Source organism: Colletotrichum abscissum (genome assembly GCF_030869225.1).
Source record: "Colletotrichum abscissum strain IMI 504890 chromosome Unknown Scaffold_44.1, whole genome shotgun sequence".
NCBI lineage: Eukaryota > Fungi > Ascomycota > Sordariomycetes > Glomerellales > Glomerellaceae > Colletotrichum > Colletotrichum abscissum.
The window spans coordinates 324,077-342,746 of NW_026850365.1; the positions used below are offsets into that span (position 1 = coordinate 324,077).

At 52.5% G+C, this 18,670-nt stretch overlaps 8 protein-coding genes across 8 annotated transcripts; 4 read left to right on the plus strand and 4 right to left on the minus strand.

Moving 5' to 3' along the window:
* Positions 1-564: 564 nt before the first annotated feature.
* CABS01_13393 (uncharacterized protein) lies at positions 565-1,704 on the plus strand (the record flags this gene model as incomplete). Its single annotated transcript, XM_060546736.1, has 1 exon — positions 565-1,704. One exon carries the CDS (start codon positions 565-567, stop codon positions 1,702-1,704), a length of 1,140 nt encoding a protein of 379 aa, XP_060395068.1.
* A 424-nt stretch (positions 1,705-2,128) lies between these two features.
* Positions 2,129-3,200, minus strand: CABS01_13394 (6-phosphogluconate dehydrogenase; the record flags this gene model as incomplete). Its single annotated transcript, XM_060546737.1, has 3 exons — positions 2,129-2,712; positions 2,768-2,924; positions 2,988-3,200. 3 exons carry the CDS (start codon positions 3,198-3,200, stop codon positions 2,129-2,131), a joined length of 954 nt encoding a protein of 317 aa, XP_060395069.1.
* A 558-nt stretch (positions 3,201-3,758) lies between these two features.
* On the plus strand, positions 3,759-7,782 carry CABS01_13395 (elongation factor 1-gamma; the record flags this gene model as incomplete). Its single annotated transcript, XM_060546738.1, has 9 exons — positions 3,759-3,835; positions 3,903-4,063; positions 4,120-4,418; positions 4,524-4,621; positions 5,552-5,770; positions 5,823-6,036; positions 6,090-7,095; positions 7,147-7,220; positions 7,282-7,782. The coding sequence occupies 9 exons, from the start codon at positions 3,759-3,761 to the stop codon at positions 7,780-7,782; spliced, it is 2,649 nt and encodes an 882-aa protein (XP_060395070.1).
* A 508-nt stretch (positions 7,783-8,290) lies between these two features.
* On the minus strand, positions 8,291-9,754 carry CABS01_13396 (uncharacterized protein; the record flags this gene model as incomplete). The annotated part of the gene is made up of 6 exons (XM_060546739.1): positions 8,291-8,640; positions 8,699-8,874; positions 8,933-9,193; positions 9,254-9,371; positions 9,425-9,637; positions 9,694-9,754. The coding sequence occupies 6 exons, from the start codon at positions 9,752-9,754 to the stop codon at positions 8,291-8,293; spliced, it is 1,179 nt and encodes a 392-aa protein (XP_060395071.1).
* A 666-nt stretch (positions 9,755-10,420) lies between these two features.
* Positions 10,421-12,504, minus strand: CABS01_13397 (uncharacterized protein; the record flags this gene model as incomplete). The annotated part of the gene is made up of 5 exons (XM_060546740.1): positions 10,421-10,844; positions 10,904-11,489; positions 11,544-11,971; positions 12,019-12,385; positions 12,492-12,504. The coding sequence occupies 5 exons, from the start codon at positions 12,502-12,504 to the stop codon at positions 10,421-10,423; spliced, it is 1,818 nt and encodes a 605-aa protein (XP_060395072.1).
* A 711-nt stretch (positions 12,505-13,215) lies between these two features.
* Positions 13,216-14,399, plus strand: CABS01_13398 (phytanoyl-CoA hydroxylase; the record flags this gene model as incomplete). Its single annotated transcript, XM_060546741.1, has 3 exons — positions 13,216-13,482; positions 13,534-14,310; positions 14,361-14,399. 3 exons carry the CDS (start codon positions 13,216-13,218, stop codon positions 14,397-14,399), a joined length of 1,083 nt encoding a protein of 360 aa, XP_060395073.1.
* An 861-nt stretch (positions 14,400-15,260) lies between these two features.
* On the plus strand, positions 15,261-17,291 carry CABS01_13399 (uncharacterized protein; the record flags this gene model as incomplete). Its single annotated transcript, XM_060546742.1, has 8 exons — positions 15,261-15,353; positions 15,414-15,490; positions 15,556-15,780; positions 15,845-15,974; positions 16,041-16,111; positions 16,162-16,654; positions 16,721-17,081; positions 17,137-17,291. 8 exons carry the CDS (start codon positions 15,261-15,263, stop codon positions 17,289-17,291), a joined length of 1,605 nt encoding a protein of 534 aa, XP_060395074.1.
* An 86-nt stretch (positions 17,292-17,377) lies between these two features.
* Positions 17,378-18,058, minus strand: CABS01_13400 (uncharacterized protein; the record flags this gene model as incomplete). Its single annotated transcript, XM_060546743.1, has 1 exon — positions 17,378-18,058. The coding sequence occupies one exon, from the start codon at positions 18,056-18,058 to the stop codon at positions 17,378-17,380; it is 681 nt and encodes a 226-aa protein (XP_060395075.1).
* Positions 18,059-18,670: the final 612 nt, after the last annotated feature.

Consider the following 18,670-nt stretch of genomic DNA (forward strand, 5'->3'; position numbering starts at 1 on the left):
ATGGTGGAGCTCCTCATAGTTGTCAAGCCATGCCCGTATCTCTCAAGTCTGAATCCCTTCAGACGCCCTGACTATTCCGCTCGCCTCCACCTCTCCTGAGATCCACAGCATTCGCGGGGTACGGCATACGACGGCCGGAGATCTCGCCGCGGCCCCTGCTGCGTCGGGTGTCATGATGTTGGGGGTGTTGCTAATACAAACGAGGCGATTTGTCTCGAGTCAATTCGGCTCTTGTTGAGAGGTCTCGTTAGGGTGGGTGTTGGTGTGGAGCATTGTCCTCAGCTGTCATAAACACCACACCAGTCCACGTCCGAAGGCCGAAGTGCATCAGCACCACTCTGATAGAGAAACTGGAGGAAGATGTTTTGGAAAGAGGAGCTGGAGCCAAGATTTCGGATATAGCTGTCGAAAGACAATCATCATGTGGAAGAGACAAAATCACCGAGTCAGTAGAATGCAGAAAAGCGTCCTTGCTTCTCTGAAATTTTGGCTGCGAGATGGCGCATTGTGATAATTAAGTTGAATTATACACACCATCTATATCCAAGCACTACACTTCAAGATATGACAGCAGAGTTCGATTGTAATATTCCAAGCTTCACTCAGTGCACCCCGACCAAAGAAGACCTCGATTATGTTGACCTTGTCAACCTCGATCTCTCAAATTTTGACGACATCAACCACCGCCAGCAACTAGCTGCGAGTCTCTTGAAAGGAGTCACCCGCCACGGCTTCCTATCTATCACCAACTATGGCGTTCCGGAAACACTATACTCCTCCCAGGTCGATCTAGCCCATGCCCTACTTACTCTCCCACCAGAGGAGAAGTGGCCCTTCGAAACGACACCCGAACAAGAAAAGAAGGGACTAAACATTGGGTTTAAGCCTTCGGGAAGCCAGAAACATAAGCAAGGGTTTCATAAGACCTTGGATCATTACGATTTCCCGGCTACTACACATTCTCGTGACGATGAGCATCCCGGACTTTTGCATTCGCACCTTGCTCAAGTCGAGAAACTTATAAGTTACTTTCGTCAAGACTTACTGCCTAAACTTTTGGCACTCGTAGCGATAGTACTAGAAGTGCCAGAAGGCCACCTTCTTTCCACACACGCGTCTGCCACACAGCCATGCTCAGAGTACCTACGATATCTGCTGTATCATCCACGCCCTGCAGAAAGTGGGACGCAATACCGAGACTTATGGCTGGGAGGTCACACTGATCTGGGCTCCTTCACATTCCTCTTTTCTCAGCCAGTTTCATCGTTGCAGATACTGCCACCATCCGGTGACTGGAAGTGGGTGCGCTACGTCCCTGGGGCGCTCATCGTTAATGTCGGTGAGGCCTTGGAGCTTATGACAGGTGGACTCTTCCGGGCTACCGTACATAGAGTTGTCAAGCCGCCGCCAGATCAGGAAAGAGCGAAAAGACTGGGCATCATCTACTTTGCCAGGCCAAAGGACGACCAACAACTTCACCCCCTCGACAGTCCCCTGCTTCGAAGGCTGGGAATCCATGAGCATCTCGACGAGAAAACTTTCACAATGTCACAATATCTACATGCAAGGAAGCATGGATATAAGAGATTAGACTTTGACCATGCCCGGTCAAGGTTGGAGAGACCGGGGGCTGAGGCTGATGAAGGTTCGCCGCATGGAGAGCATGCACTTCCGTCCCTTCATGGTCTAGAGGTTACAACCTGAATAAGAAGAGTTTCTCTTGTCCAAACCCCACTTTCTTCGCTACATAAGCCGTTTTCCGTGTCCGAGAAAGTGAGGCTAATCGACACCATTCTCGGGCCCCATCGACCCCCTCCACAATGATCCACCACCATCCTAGTCGCTTCATCAACCCGCATCCAGCGCCTGCATCCCAATCCACTTGAAGCGTCACCAGCTTCAACCGCGTCGATGGTTTAGTGGTAAAATTCTCCGTTGCCATCAAGCAGCGTCGGGGAGCCGGGGGTTCGATTCCCCCTCGACGCAACTCTTTTGCTGTGCGGCACCTATATCGCCAGATTTTTGCGTGGGAAGAAGCTGGCAGTCAATTTCAGGTATGGAGCGAAGGACGGGAGCCACTATTCCATGATTCGAGTTGTCTTGGTATCATTTCGGCGTGTAGTTGCATCTACTTCTTTGCATCTCTTTCCTTGCAAGCATCAGAGTAAAAGTCGAGACCAGCCTCCAGACGCACTGCACCATACATAGAACTACTATCCAACGGCCTCACTGCTTCAAACTCTCTAGCCTTTTCCATATGCCTCAATGCAGCCTCGCTGGTTTCCAGCTTCGTTCCAGCATCCTTGGCACACGTGAGTGCATGCCTCAAATCCTTCATCGCCAGCGCCACATCGAACCCAGCCTTGCCATCAGGTGGCGGAGCGTAGGAACCACTGGTAATGCGCTTGCTGTAGCTCTCAAGAACGGGGCCGAACATGTCCGAGATCATGTTCTCCAGCACCGGCGAGCCGAGGCCCGTTTTCTCGGCAAAGACGTGGGCTTCGGAGAGGACCTCCATGAAGGAGACAACTACGATGTTTCCGGCAATCTTGAGCAAGCTTGACTTGGTGACGTCTGTGCCCATGGGGATGACGGAGCGTCCCATGACGCCGTTAAGGTATAGAGAGATGGCTGAGGTTGCGGATTCGGGTCCGGCCGTGACGAAGATGAGTTTGCCGGCGGCGGCCATTGCTGAGGCTCCGAAGACGGGGGCTATCCAGCGTTAGATTGAGATAATCGTCTAAACAACGACCGTAAGTGAACTTACCAGCAACAAACTGGCCCCCGGCCTCGGTGATTTGTTTCGAAACAGCGGCGGAAGTATCGGGGTGAACGGTTGAGCAGTCGACATATATCTTGTTCTTGATATGTCCAGACTTTATGATCTCATTCGTTGTCTCTTGAAGAACGGCATCGTTGCTCACCTTGATGGATTCGTCAGAACAATCAATCGCATAGGGCGTTCTCGGGAGAGAGACTTCACTTACACAAGAGAAGATGATCTCAGACTTCTTAGCTACCTCCGAAACAGTCTCTGCGGGAATGGCACCCAAGTCCTTGAGGGAATCGCCGCGTGATAATGTCCGGTTGGTGTAAATCAAGTTTGGTGCTCCGGATGAAGAGAGGAACTTTTGCAGGTTGGTGGACATGCCGATGCCCATTGAGCCAAGCCCAACCCATCCCACTTGTTTTTGCGCCATTGTGAAGATTTGAGTGATTGATGCAAGTCGCGCGATACTCTCCGATTCTATGTGAATTCATGAATATCCTCTCCAACACCTCGCGCGACTCTTCGTGGCTATCGCGGACGGTTTGTGTTGATAAACACTTGGCCAGTTTGCCGATAGCGGCGGCCGAGGCCCGAAGCACCGGACGACGCCTCCGAAGTGACTGGCCGGTTGAGGTCCCGGTCCCTGCAGATCTCACAGACGGTTTTTTGTGGGTGCGATGACCTAGCACCATGCTACCCCAAGGTGTGCTCCACGTGGAGAAGAGGTCTTTCGTTTTGAGCTCCACGTCGTGATGGCTATGATAGACGCAGATATCGTGGAGTTGAGAATGCGGTATGAGTCGCAGCTTGCGTCATAAACAATGGAGATGGACTCGGTCAACTTGCCGCGTTGGCAAGTTGTTGGGTTTATTAACCAGATACCGAGCTGGAATTTGCTTGTTCAGCACTGTTGCTGTCGTCATTCCCAACTCTGCCCTCACACCATTATTCTTGTGTCCCAAATACTGCAAAGGCTCAATCTTGCAACATGTCTTTCGGAAAGCTTTACTGGTACCCCAAGGCGCCTCGCGCCACTCAGTGTCTCTACATCGCAGAGTACAACAAGTGAGTTCTTTGCGCAATATCAGCCTGACTTGCGATGCGCGGATGCTAACCATGGTCTCACTACCAGGCTTGATATCGAGTTCGTCGAGGCATGGCCGATCAAGGTGGACGCTAGCAAGGGCGGCGTTGGTGAAGATTACCTCTCAAAGTTCCCTCCGGGCAAGGTGCCTGCCCTCGAGCGCCCCAACGGCTTCACATTATTCGAGTGCATTCCTGTTTCCATCTACCGTGAGCATAGGATACTGCCCTGGTGCTTTTGCTGGGAAGCTGACATTGTGTGCCAGTCGCGAAGCAGGACCCCAAGACCAAGTTGCTCGGCTCCACCCTCGAGGAGGAGGCCACGATCCTGAAGTGGGCCTCATTCGCAAACAGCGAGCTTCTGCCTCCCATTATGGCGTGGATTAACCCGGTTATCGGCAAGGCACCTTCATCACCAGAGATTCTTGCCGCGGCCGAGAAAAACAGTGAGGGAATGGTCAGTGTGGTGGAGAAGGCATTGACGGACAAGAAGTTTCTCGTTGGCGATGAGCTCACGATAGCCGATCTGTTTATGATTGCTGCCATTGCTAGAGGATACCAATTTGTAAGTGCCCGCCTCTGGTTGCAGAGGAGAGATTCCCGGGAAACCGACGCCCTTCATCCGACTTCGGAGAGCGTCACTGCGAATGCTAATAACAAATTGTCGCAGGTGTTTGCCAAGGAGTGGACGGAAAAGCACCCCGCCATCCACGCGTGGTACTGGCGCATCAAGAGCGATGACATCTGGAAGAAGATTGACGGCGAGCCGTACGTGCTGGACGTGCCCGGAGGCAAGCCGATCTGAAGGTGGACAAAACGACTCAGACGTGACAGACTGTAGAGGGTCAATCCCGGCAATCAACCGATATCTGAGGGGCAGCGAGGGGCAACGAGGGGCAGAGGAAGATAGAGAGACGCGTTTGAAGGGGGGCCCGGAGCTGGTGAAGCGGGGAGTTCTCCGCTTCCGAGAAATAGCGGGGCCGGTTATCGATGCCCGAATCGCCAATTGAGGTGACCTGATTGGCTGCGCGGAGGCGGATAGTAGCGAGTTTGACTTAGCTAATCAAATTGTCCACATGAGTGAGGTACCTTAACTGTCACGTGGGTGGACAAGCTTAACCCAATCGGAAAATCTGTATCTTATCTGCTTATCCGTCGCCGCCGACGTCCACTCGGTACGTACCTCCGAGGGGTCCTCGTCCACTTCCATTCCGTGAAGTTCCCCTCGGTGCCGTCCTCTTCCCCCAGACTTTGGCAAGAATCCATGGCGATGTCCACGTTCGCATTCTCCGACAAACAAACACGATATTCTCTTCTTTTCTACGATGGATGAAAGTCTTCCTCGTCCTTTCAAGTGCGCCACGTGCAAGAAGGGGTTTACCCGTCAGGTATGCAAACCCTCTAGCATCGTGCTCTGCTGTTAGTCGTCACTAACACGACAGCTCCATCGCATAGGAGAACCTCAAGCGCCATGTAAATACGCGTGAGCCAGCCCATCTTTGTCGAAAGCGCAGCATGAGAAGCTCACCTCCGTCAAGATCACAGAGGCAGGAATGCGCCTTGTTTCCCATGCAACCAGTGCAGCGCACGATTCGCGCGGAGGTACGGCCCAGCCATCGCGATCCTGCTCAGCTTCATAACCCAGCAGCCAGTACTTTGCTAGCATTCCAGATCAATTTTTGCTGACAACAATGATAGCGATTTGAGGAAACGACATGTAGAGAACTGCCATGTCTCCTCCCAAGCTTCACCACCCAAGACGGCACCTCCTCCTCCAGCCATTAATACACCACATATCGACTCACCCAGCACGACCGCTTGGATGGACGTCTTATTGACACACCCACCGCCAGCTCAGAATGAAGTAGCAGAGCCAATGCAGCAGCACACCCAGACCTATGAGCCTCCATCTTCAGGGTAAGTTTGCGAACAGCTCAAGCTTCGTCTGGCGCTAACGCTACGCCCACAGAGTATCCAGCGAGATTCGATGCGTCGAGGCTTTCTTCGATGGGTTCCACCGGAACTTTCCCATTCTACACGAGGGATCATTCCATATCGTATCGACACAAGTTCCTTTGTTGAACGTAATCACCGCTGTCGGAAGCCTCTACTGCGAGTCTCCGTTCGACGAGGCCGCTCGGAAGGCCGTGTTCGAGTCGACTCTATCTGCACTACAACAATATGTTAGTATACCAGACTGCTGTTACCCTCTAAACCGAGCTGATAGAATGCACAGGTCGAGCAGAACCGATCACGATACCAAGAAATATGGGTTCTTCAAACTTTCCTCCTCCTTGAGTTCCTCGGCATCTACGGCGGCAACGACACGAATTTCCTCAAAGCTCAGCGCATTCACCGGGACCTAATTGACGCGATACGGCTTCTCCAGATGTCCCAAGACAGTTCCCTAGAGTCTCTGTCTACCAGCTGTGGTGAAGACAGTGGATATGGCGAGGAGGGCGACGAAGACGATATCAACGAACCGGTCAGCGCCGAAGCGCTCAGTGATCAATGGCAGGACTTCATCAAGAAGGAATCCAAGAAACGATGTGTCTACATGCTCTACCTTCTCGATTCGCAACTCGCCATCCTCTGCAACCTCAGACCCATGCTCTCATCGCTCGAGATCAAGTACGATTTGCCCTGTTGCGAGGATATCTGGCTCGCCCGCTCCGACAGAGATTGGTACGAGCGCCGCCGGCAACGATTCAAATCCTTTGACGAGCCCGACGACAATGCCTATTCACACGAGACACCCCCGTCGCAAGGCTTCTTCTATGAAGCTTCGCAGACGCTCCTGCATTCAGGGCGCGGGGACGACAAGGACAATGGCGGAGGGAAACGGCAGCCCAAGAAACTCAGGCTTCTATGGGCTTCGCCTTTTGCCGCCGTTATCCTTGTCACTCAGCTCCAGATGATGGCCCGCGAACTCACGCATGCTAGTTGTCTACTGGAACGGCCCAAAGCACAGCGCCGAGCCCTTTCCATCTTGACAGACAAGCAGCACGCGCAGATATCGCAGGCACTGAAAGGGATTGCCGAGCTGGTACCGCGTAACCAGAAGCCCGTCTTCAGTTTCTTTGACTTTGGGCGCATGGACGTCCTCCCAGACGGCTCGGATCAGACTCCGCTGTGGCACACGTTTTGGATACTATGGTACTACACGTCCATAACTCTATCGCACCCGGACTCGCTCTTGGTGAGCGGTGTTGTTGAGTCTAACCTTCCTCTGGCGATAGCTAGTAAGTTTCGTTTCTGCAGTTGATCCATGATATGTGATTAACTTTGGGTAGCCGCCGGCCACCTTGCAACACCACGCTCCAAGGACAAGCGAGACATTTACGAAGACAGGGATGTTTTTAGAATAGTAGGAGACATTATACCCATTTTTCATGCTGCGCGTTTACTCACAATGGTTCCCCTTGCAGCTCAACGATCTCGAAATGGCCCTCGATCTGTTAAACCCGATAAAATCGACCGCACCGCCTTCTCTCGAAAACCCCTTCATCACACTGCTCGGCTTCAAGATCTGCCTCGTAGGCTGGCGCCTCGTACGCCTCACAATGCCCGCGGCTCAGCGTAGCAGCGTCGGCGATATGACTGGGCATGGTGGGATGGGTATGGGACTGGGCATGGGAATGGGGAACAATGCCAACAGCCGCTCTAACCCCAGTCGCTTTGTTCTGGATGCCATCATGGCCTGTGTCGGGAATGCCGGAGACGATGATGTCGAAAATGCGGCGGCTGCGCTGGCTATGTTGGATGACAGGCCTGTTGAACTTGCACGGAGTGAGGTGCGGTTCCTGGAATGGATCGTTGCCAACTTCAACAAGCGCACGACTTGGCCGGTTGGGAAGTGGGTGTCTACGGTTATGGAGGAGAGCCTTTCCAAGGCGAAGGAAGCGTATGCAGCACCACTTAGTGAATGAAGTAATTAGCTTGATGCCGTCAACGCTTTATGTAGCAGAAACCGGAAGAATATTGGCTCCAACCTATTTCGCTTGTCGATGCTCGATCCTCGGCATCGAATAAGTTACTAAGCGATGAATTTGACTTCGCATATCATCTGACCTGATTGAAGCAGGCGTACCTTTTCCTTGGGAGGATCAGACTGCGATAATTTCAGCACAGAGACCTATTGATAGTCATACAAGGAATCATTCTTACTTCCACTCATCTATTGAGGTTTGAAATCACGTTCGACTGGCCAGTATGCTTAGGGAAGTAACCTGAGCGCGGAATCTCCAGACTTCAAGTTACGGACCACGATCCGCGTACCCCTGCGCAACATCATTAAGAACTTCATCACGCGAGATCCTAGAGTTTTGGATAATCATTCATTTCAATTCAGTGCAAGAATGTGCGCCAACCCATTTACAAAAAAAGCTCAAGACACTATACAGCCCATCTCCTAACAACAACGCTCAACATCATCCTTCAAGCAGTGCCAGTCTTGACAGTAGGCAAGCTATACTGCAGACGCGGGACATTATCAAACTTTCCAAGCGACTTGTGGCCCTCGGGGTCGGTGTACTCGCCATCAAAGGGGTCCTGGTGAACACCCTCCTCACGAGGGCGGTCAATGTCAAAGTCATAGCGCTTCCATCCGTGCTTTCTCGCGTCAAGGTAATCGGCCATGCAGAAGATGCGCTCGTCGATGGGCTTGTCGGTGCCCATGCGCTGAAGGAGAGGCGAGTCCTCGATGGGAACGAGCTCGCGCTCGTCGGCGGGGCGGGAGAAGTAGATTACGCCGATACGGCGGAGGTGGCGCTGGTCCATGGGCGGCTCTGTTTTGCTTGTATTAGCTTTGGAACATTGAATAGTGTGTTTGCGGTGTTTTCTTACGGATGACTCTGTGGATTGTAGCCTTGAAGAGGCCGCCGGTGAGGCGCTCGAGGGCCTCGCCAAAGTTGACAACGATTCCGTGCGGAACGTGACGGACGTGACGGTATCTGCCAGTCTCGTGGCAAAGAACTTGCAGTGCGGCGACGGGCTGGGAGAAAAGGAATGTCCAAGTGCCCCTAGACATGGTATTAGGGATGCTTTCCATCAGATGGGGCGATAATGGGTACAGCTTACCAATCGGTGTGTCCAGCAAGGAAGATATCACGGTATTTTTCACTCTCCTCCTTTGATCGAGGTTCGCACATCATATATCTCAGGTATTCCGTCTTGGATCCACCAGGGGCGTGTGTGGAGAGGACCTTCTCCTCGGGAACTTCAAGAACCATGGACACAAGCTTCAGCAGCTTGACCAAGATGTTGGTTCGAATGTAGCTCATGACCTCGTACGTCTCATCCATGAACGGGCGGATGATCTCGGGATGGGGGCGGTCCTTGCTAGTGACGGGTCAGTACATGTACACAGTCTAGCTTCTCGACGTGCAGGAAATCACTGACGGATCATGGACAAGCATGTTGTAGTGGTCCAGGGCCTTGGGGAAGCCACCCTTGTGACCAAGGGGCCCTGCAGGCTTGTATCCGGCGTAAAGTCCACGAGCATCTTCTTCGGGAGTTACTTTGATCGAGATTAGCATGGTTCTTTAGGGACGGTGGTGGTGGAGTATGTACCTTCATAGGGAGCCTTCTCTTCAGGCTTGAGCGTCATGGCCGCATTGGCGATGCGCATTTGGCGTTCGTAGGTCTCATTGGAGATGCCGTGGTTTGTCAGGTAAAGGAAGCCATAGCCGGTAGCGGCCTCGTAGAGGTCTTTGGCGAGCTGTTGGCGGCCCTCAGGAGTATCGAATTTTGAAAGATCAATGTTGACAAGGTCGACGTAGTCAACTATGCCGGGACAGGTCAGCTCATGCTCTTACATGCATTGGTTGGGCGCAACATACGGTCCTCTTGTGTTGGCGGGGGCGGGCTGTACGGCGGGAGTTGGTTGATGTCAGCGACCATGTTGGGCAATTTCCAGTTGGTCTTAAAGTTATGCAAAGCGTTGAAGGAATGGAGACCGATATTATTGGGTCTTTTTAGTTCTGTTTGCTGGATGTTGTTGTTGTTGGAGTATACTTGGACTAAACTCAGTTGAAATTGAGGATATTATATGAACCCAACTCTTGTCCCTGTCTGCCAGACCAACCAAACATTGACAAAGATGTTGACAGTAAGATACGTTCCAAATGAGCTGGGAGGACGTGGAACGATGCTCCGCGGGATGTTCGTCCACAGACACCACCCTCCATGTCCTCAAACTCGATGCTCAACCAGACGTGGAGCTTGTGGCGGCATTGACAATCCTACCTAGCTGACGGGTCATGTCAACTAAGACAAAATCAAGAGGAGCTGCCCCAGAGATTGCCGATCACTTGCAGTAGCTCCGTCCGCATCGCTCGCGGTTTACGAGGCAGTGGAGGAAGTGGACGTGGAGCTCCTCCCACGTAGCGCGGGGAAGAGGAGCTCCACGCAGGGATTCAACGTGGCGTCGGAATAGTGTTGCATCACACGACTCAGTCAAGAGAGGCCAATGATAAACTGTCATACAACATACTCGTTGTCTCGGATGCCTTTCGTAGCCCGGGATTTGTCGTCAACTTCCTGGAGTAGACTCAAGGTAACATACTCTCAGTATATCGACTGGTCCCACGGAAAAGCGGCGGGCATGGAGAACAGCCCTTCAACCGACTCAATCCAGTCCAATGGCTGGAGACCAATCTCGTCAAAGGATGGCAGATGACTTGTGTCATCGTCGTTCTCATCATCGTCATCGACTCGATTGAAGGCGTTCACATCATCAACCTCATCGGATTGCACCCTTTCCTCAGAGCCCCGACTTCTGGTGGCATCACCTTTGGCTCCTCCTTTATGAAACCACAAGCCATTGAGGAGCTTCGCGTACTTGGACGCAATGTGGTCGGTATCGGTCGCTGCAGTTTCTAGAACTCCTACAAATCGCCGCATCAGGCTGGCAGTCTGGGCGTGCTTCCCAGACGAAATCGCGCCGGCGGCATGGGCTTTGTAGAGAAACACAGCTGAGTGGATCTCGTATCTGATCTCACAAGTCAGTTTCGACCTTGGAGCTGGAGAGGCTGGCGGTTCTGCACTTACAGGTAAAACCGAGCTGGCATGTATCGCAGGTGTCTCTCCGGATCAATGTCTTCAATTGCAATCCTGAGCAGTGCCTCTGCAGCATCAACAGCCTCATAAACCATTCGTGCATCCGGGCTTGCCATGGCAGAGTGGGGAAAACACGAGACTCTCGCCACGTCCATTCCAGACAACGATGCTCTGTAGAGGACAGCTTGAAAAGCAAATGCGTTCACGTAGAGACGTAGGTACTTTTCCATCATTCTTAAACAGCACTTGAGGTGGGAGGGAGCCGTCAATTGAGTCCAAACCAAATCCCAGGCAACGATAGCGCGACTGGCATCATCAATGTACTTGGTGTAGTCCCCACGAACCATGAGCTCAGCAGTCCGTTGCTTCGAAGCAAATAAGATGTCGTGGGCGTTGCCGAAGAGAGTAGTGAGCTCAACCTGCGCTTGAAGCAGGGACGCAAAGTCGTCTCCAGATGCATATTGAGGCTGAAGGGAGGGGAAGTCCTCCGCGGTGAACCGAGCTGACAATGCAGGGCCACGAGACCAGAAAGCCTGGCCCATGCGGATAGATATCTGTCGGTCGGACAGGTAGGTAACTGAACGAAAGCTTGTAAGCAGAGCGTCTCTAGTCTCGCGAGGTGAGTACTTACACGTCCAGGCAAGACGCCTTCTAAGCATCGCGGGGTCAGCCTCTTTGTCTGCCCGAAACGAGCTCTCTTCCAACCGTAGCAGATACGCAAGCCGAACGCCCAAGCCGACTATAGACCAAGCAGCCCCTTCGCCTCCATCATCATTCTGTCCGAGGGTGAGGGGCGTCCACTCTCCCAGCAATAAGAGACCCTCTACGCAGCCGACGCTGCGGATCGTGGACATTCCTAGCACAACATCGAGTATCAGGTGTCGCATATGGGCCCATATTGATTGGTGTAGCTCTGCCAAATCTGATCGATCCCGCGAAGCCACTACGAGGGCCGCCGTGAGGAGAAAAGACTCGTGTTTTATCGTCTCGTGAAGGTATTGCGGGAGGAGAACTTTGGATGGCACTATCGGGAAGTAGGGATGGTAATTAGTTGCAAAGCTACACATGTCAGCGATGCTCATGCGAGACAAGCAATTTCAACTCACTGTTGTAACAGATGGTGTAGAAGAGGCGCATCCAAAGCGCCATTCTTGACTGGTGGGTACTCCCCAATATCTCGCTCGATAGTTGCTGGATTTACCGGAGAGCCGAATGGCAACAACGGATCTTGGCGAGTCTGTTGAACCGGTGAAAGTATCGAGCCTAGGGCTGAAGATGCGTTGCCGGGAGTCGAGTCGGCGGGGTTGTCCAAGGGAGGCCCGTCACCTTCTTCATCCTCGGCTGCTCGGGCGAGTATGAGTAGCGCATCGGAGGGGTTCTGAAGGGATCGATGCAACGGCTCTTCCCGGACTCTCGGAGTTTCTGCCACGGACTCTGGAGCAGCGAAGGATGCCGTTGGTGTTGTTGAGATTGCTGGATGAATATCACTGTCTCGTCGTTGTCTTTTGCTGCCCCGGTACTGTGAGAAGTCACCCCCGCGCCGAGAGCCAGCGAGTGAGCATTCGGCTCCCTCGCGGACGCATTTTGCGCATGGCGGCTTCCCGCTGTCTCCAATACTATTTATTACTTCTTATTAGCCCAAGGGAGGCCAAGAATGAGAATAATTTTGGGCTTGAACAAGATTCTAAGGAATGATGTCCTTCTCGAGATGGCTCAAACGGAACGCGTTGTAACTGCTGCAAGAAAGGTGACCCACAAGTCGCACCGCGTCTTCCGAGCGCGGCATCTCACACATGCTCGGTATTGTCTGACTCCGGTAGCTTTCGTCATAGCTTAGGTCCCGTCCGGGGAAGAGATGGGGTGGCAGATGTGAAATCCTGGGGTTGCTCGTACGAGGGCTGCGGGGGCCCAGAGACGGTTTTAGACGGCTGATGACCGGCTATAGACGACTATGGATGGCGGGGTCACAAAGTGGCACGCGGGGTTCGGCAATAGACGGCGACGGTCCTATGCCACCACCATTCCAATGTCGCCCTTCGTTACTTGCAGACGTGTGAGGGGTCGACGGGAATAGCTAAAGTCAGAACTGAAGATGAGTGGTAATCATGAGCCGGTGCTCCGATTGGCCTGCCGACGAGTTGTCTATTATAAAGAACAGTATGGATCCAAGTCGAGGCGTCCTCCGACCTATGTTCGACTTGGTTGTTCTGTTATGTGCCTAGTTTGAAACATCTTGGAATCTTTCACGACGACAACTTCTAGAATCTACGAATCCCTTACATCACTCATTCTCTGCTGTCATTATGGCTCCCGGGATCCTTCAGTCCGAATCTCCAACATTGGCCCCAGCGACCCTGCCTCGGGAGACGCTGAAGCCAAGCAAGAATGCATCCGCCAACTCTACAGATGATATCTACGGCAACTATTATCCTGCCAATCCAGAGACCCTCAGTCTGGAGTCCAATTTTGGCCCTATGGATCCCACGACCATCGGCTATCTTCAACCGACCGCTGCTGATACCCCCATTGATATAGTGCGAGAACGCTTCGAACGTGATGGGTACCTTTTTGTGAGTTATGACGGTGCTGAAAGTCAGCTCAGGTTTGCTAACAACGATTAGATCAAGAACCTTCTTCCACACGAACCCGTCCTCGAATGTCGCCGAGCTTACTTCGACCATATGAGCCCAAGCGGCCTCCTTGAACCAGGTAGTGAGCCAGTCAACGGCACATTTTCAGGAAAGGACACTCGCAAATACCTCCCACCCGGAAATCTCCGTCGCTTGTTCGGATTGAAAGATGACGCCGAAAGCGACAAGTACGCCGAGCTTATGGTCACGGCGCATGAAGCCGACTTTTACGTCAACTTCTGCAAGTTCCCAGAGCTCCGCGAGTTCGTCAGTCGCTTCACCAACTGGCCATCCCCGCACATGCTCCAGCGAACGATGCTTCGCGCCTTCGTCCCCAACAGTGAGCTTACGCCCGTACATTTTGATCAAATGTATCTCCGAGCTGGACCGCCGACAAGCTTGACTGCGTGGGTTCCTATTGGACCCGTGTCGCTCGAGGGAGGCGGCTTGATGTACCTCGAAGGTTCGACCGACATTGGTATGAAGACTGAAGATGACTTTGCTGCGCATTCTCATAATCTTACCGACGAGGAAAGGGTGAGCGCCTTCAATAAGAACATGAATGACGGCGGCTTCCTGAGCAGAGACACTGTGTCTTATGGGAAGGAGACGAAGAGGAAATGGCTGATTGCCGAGTATGAAACTGGAGATGTCATCTTCCACAACCCTTACATGGTGCATGCAAGCTGCAAGAACAAGGACCCCGACTCGAGAATCCGTCTGGCTACGGATCTGCGATTCGTTGATCCCGAGAAACCTTATGATAGGGTGAGCTCTCCGAACCCCCCGTGATCGCGACCGCGACTAACACGCCACAGCGCTGGATGAAGGTATATAAGCCGCTTGATGGATTGTAAACATTGGGTTTGGAGGAGGGCACTGTAGAAGCTCACAACATGTAAACTACTTTTTGGGCATTGCTCTCTAGCATAACAATTTGACATCATCCATGCGATCTAATGCTCTTGAACTCTTTGCCCACTCAAGTCGATGCATCTCCCACTGTAAGGGAGCTCAAGTCGCAAAGCGCGTGTTCAATCAATTGTACCCTTCTGGGCAAAACGTATCCTCAACAGAATCACCATCGTAGTGGTTTCTTGGACTGCGATTGAAGGCCCTGTGGTCGGTACAACCTGGTATCTGGGTTACTACTTGATTCCTTGCTACATTTGCCATCGCCAGCGTACCTCAGCTCTGGGTCCAAGTTTCCCAAGCCGCTCATTTAGTCCTACACCAAGATATGCTCCACGCAGGGGAACGCCAAGCAAGGTCTTCCAAGTCGTCCTCGCGTGGCACGCCACGTCCATCTACAGCCGACGCTAAGTGACCTAGTCATCAACTAGATTCTGACTCGCTGTAGGCGCCAACACCCGACGTGTCTCTGGAGCTTTCAGGACGTGACCCCCTGTTTCCCTGTAGACCCTTCCCCAGTACCCCGGATTTGGGGTTGCGGGGTGAAGGGCTGGGGTAACAAATGGGTGCAGTAGGGCGCGCTGCTTCGGATTTTGCCCCGAGGTCCATGCCAGTGACCTCCGTCTATTGCCGTGGACGTCGAGCGGGAGTGTTGACATGACAGGATGCGAATACGCAGTACGAAGAGTCTCAAAGTACTTATTTGGGCCATCCGAACATGATTTTTCGCATTCAATGAGACGAAACATACATCAGCCGGGCTTTAGAACTGGCAACTGCATCTTTGGACCGGAAGCACAATCACGATGGGCATCTTGCAGAAGATCGTTCGCAATGAAGCGACAAGAAACGATCCTCCCGAGATATACAATGCCCGGGTCATTCTCATCAGCTTAGTCGTAAGTTACTTCTACTCAACGGCCCAAAGATGGCAAGGCACTTACAGAGATCACCCATAGGCTTGCGGCGGTGCTCTCCTATTTGGTATGGATATGGGCATCATTGGAGGTGTCTTGACTATGGACACATTCAAGAAGTGAGTTGACGGTGATCACCACAATCTTGTATTCCTATTTCTTGGCTGATTATGCGCCCCTCTAGGCAATATGGCCTCGAGAATCAACCCAAGACCGTCCTAGCAAACCTTGAGTCCAACATCGTTTCTGTCATCCAAGCCGGAGCTTTCGCGGGTGCCTTATTGTCGACTTGGCTCGCTAACAGGGTCGGTCGACGATTCTCTCTTATTATCGCCTCAGTACTTGTTTTTATCGGTGTGGCACTTCAAGCCGCCGCGAGTGGTCATATCGAAGCCATGTACGTGGGCAGGTAAGCAGACGATACATAACGCAATCCAAAAGTCTCGGCGCTGGCGAATTAACTCATCTCATAGACTTGTTGCCGGGATCGCGATCGGAATTGCTTCATCTGTCAACCCGCTTTACGTCTCCGAGAACGCACCGCGGGGTATCAGAGGTCTGCTCACTGGGCTATACCAGCTCAGCATTGTGACTGGACTGACAGTCGGTCCACCCTTGCCTACGATGCGTATGCAACTAGACCTTGATGCTAATGTGAATGTCGATTAGCTTGCATTCTGGATCAATTATGGCTCGCTCCTCCACATCAAAGGCCATACACAGTACATCATTCCACTCTCGTAAGTACCACATCTTGACATGGACAAGTACATCCTCTGACAACCCCCAGACTCCAAGCATTCCCGGCCGTCATCCTCTTCATCGGCATGCTTCTCGCCAACGAATCTCCCCGTTTCCTTGCCCAGCGATCTCCCGACAAAGCACTGGCGGTTCTCGCAAAGCTCCGAAATCTACCGGCCGATCATCCATACATCCAGCAAGAGATGGAGGGCATCTCCCGGCAACTCGAGGAAGAGAGGGCCCTTTCTCTCAACGCCAATCACTTCACGCTCCTGAAGGAGGCCTTCACTGTCAAGTCCTACCGCAGACGCAGCATGCTGTGCATCACACTTATGATGTGGAGCAACCTCACAGGTACCAATGCAATGACATACTACTCAAGTCGAATTTTCGCCAGTGTCGGGTTGACGGGATCTTCGACCGGGCTCTTTGCGACTGGCGTGTATGGTATTGTCAAGATGGTTGCCTGTACCGTCTTCATCGTATTCGTCACGGACTCGCTCGGCCGAAGGAAGAGTCTGCTCTGGACTGGAATCGTTCAGGTAAGCCCGAGCACCAGATACAAATGCCAACATGGAGACACTTTACTAACACAGCACTTTCTAAAGGGAATCGCTCTCTTCTACGTTGGCTTCTATATCCGCTTTGACCCGCCCATCGCCGGTGAGCCCGTCACCGCTCCGGGTTACGTCGCTCTGGTAGCCATCTACATATTCGCTGCCACGTACCAGTTCGGATGGGGCCCTGTCGTATGGACGTACAGCTCCGAGATCCCTCCGGCCCGCCTCCGCGCCGTCATGATGGGCATGGCGACAGCAAGCCAGTGGCTCTTCAACTTTGTTGTCGCTAAGGCCACACCGAGCATGTTTGCCACGCTCGGTGAGGGCGGGTTTGGAACGTACTTTGTTTACGGCACATTTTGCTTCATCATGGTGGTGTTTGCATGGTTCTTTGTGCCCGAGACTGCCGGTGAGTTTGACGATAACCTTGGTAGAGTTGAATATGTGATACTAATCTTTCACAGGCATTGCATTGGAGAAGATGGATGAGCTATTTGAGAACGATTCGTTGAAAGACAAGCTCATCTGGAGAAAGAGACCCCAACTGAGCTCCAGAGATAGCACGAGTGAGGAAAGGGCGATGGATAAGAAGGATGCTGAGCATGTTGAAGTTGTTTGAGCCAATGTGTGTTCACGTTCGTAGGGCAGCTAATGCAATCAAAGTTATTCATCATGACAATGAGATGTATCATCAATATGATTCCTTCACTCGAAGACTGGCTTAAGCTCTTCCACTTCCAACACTTTCTGAATCCCAGCCAACTTCTCCACCTTCTTTTGCAAGCGCTCAAAGTTGGGATATTCGCCCAAGTCGGTCATGTACACTGCCGACCGCCGGAAATAATACATATACATGTCAACCACCGTCAAGTCGTCACCTACAGCCCATTCACGCCCTTCCAGCCTGGACTCAATTCTTTGAAAGCACTCCAGGATATGCTCCCACCCCTTCTCCGCGACCGCCTTGCGAGCCTCCTCGCCGTCAGTGAACCGGTACGGCCTCGCACACGCCGCGAGACTCGCGCCGAGGAACGTCCCGCTCAGCCAGTTCGTCCACTCATTCACCTTTGCGCGGTCGAGGGCACTGGAGCCCAGGAACTTTTCGGTTTGCTCGGGCGGGGCGATGCACGCGATGTAGGTCAGGACGGCCGGGAGCTCTGTGATGACTTCGCCGCTGTCGAGGACGAGGGCCGGGACGTAGCCTGAGGGATTGATTTTGCAGTAGTCCTCGTGCGTGAAGCTGCCGTCTGCGGCCTCGAAGCGCTTCTCGGCGTTGGGTCTCAATTTGACGGTCTTGAAGGGGATGTCGAGGTGGTAGAGGAGTGCGTGGGCTACGAGGGAGCATGAGCCGGGTCTGTAGTAGAGAGTGATTGTAGGGGATGACATGATGAAAGCTCAGTTGTCTGTTGGATTTGTGTGCTATTATTTGTAAGTGACGATGTTTCCATGTCGACTGAAGTGCTACACTCACTCGTGCTATAAGGTGTTTTTACTTCACGTACTTGATCAAAGAGGATGGGAGAATTGACGCCCTTGAAGCGACAGTCAGCGCGGGGTTGATGTAAATGGTCAATCTCTCATGCTTACGTAGCCACATTCGCTGACGGGAATCCTTGCTGGGCTTAACATCAGGCTGGGATGTGATTTGGCAATTCTTCAGAGAGTGAGTCTTATCGTCAGGGGAAGCGTCCAAACCGGGCAGGACGGCAACAAAATGCGACAGTCAGATGGCTGCCTAGAAGAAGGGACTTTCGTACTTGTTCGTTGATTGCGACGTGGAACGTTTTGCCTTCCCTCTTCAAAGTGGCGATAATGAATAAATGAAGAGACCATCAATCCTAGTTACAAGTTGGGCCCCGCAATGAAGGGAAAAGGCACATTTTCGGTGATGGGGATAGCCTCAAAAAGCGCAAGTCAAATCCTGCGAGAGTGCACAATCGCTGTGGGGGCTCATATAAACCTCGGCTCAATCGAAGAGGGCAACTAAGAAGGTCGGGG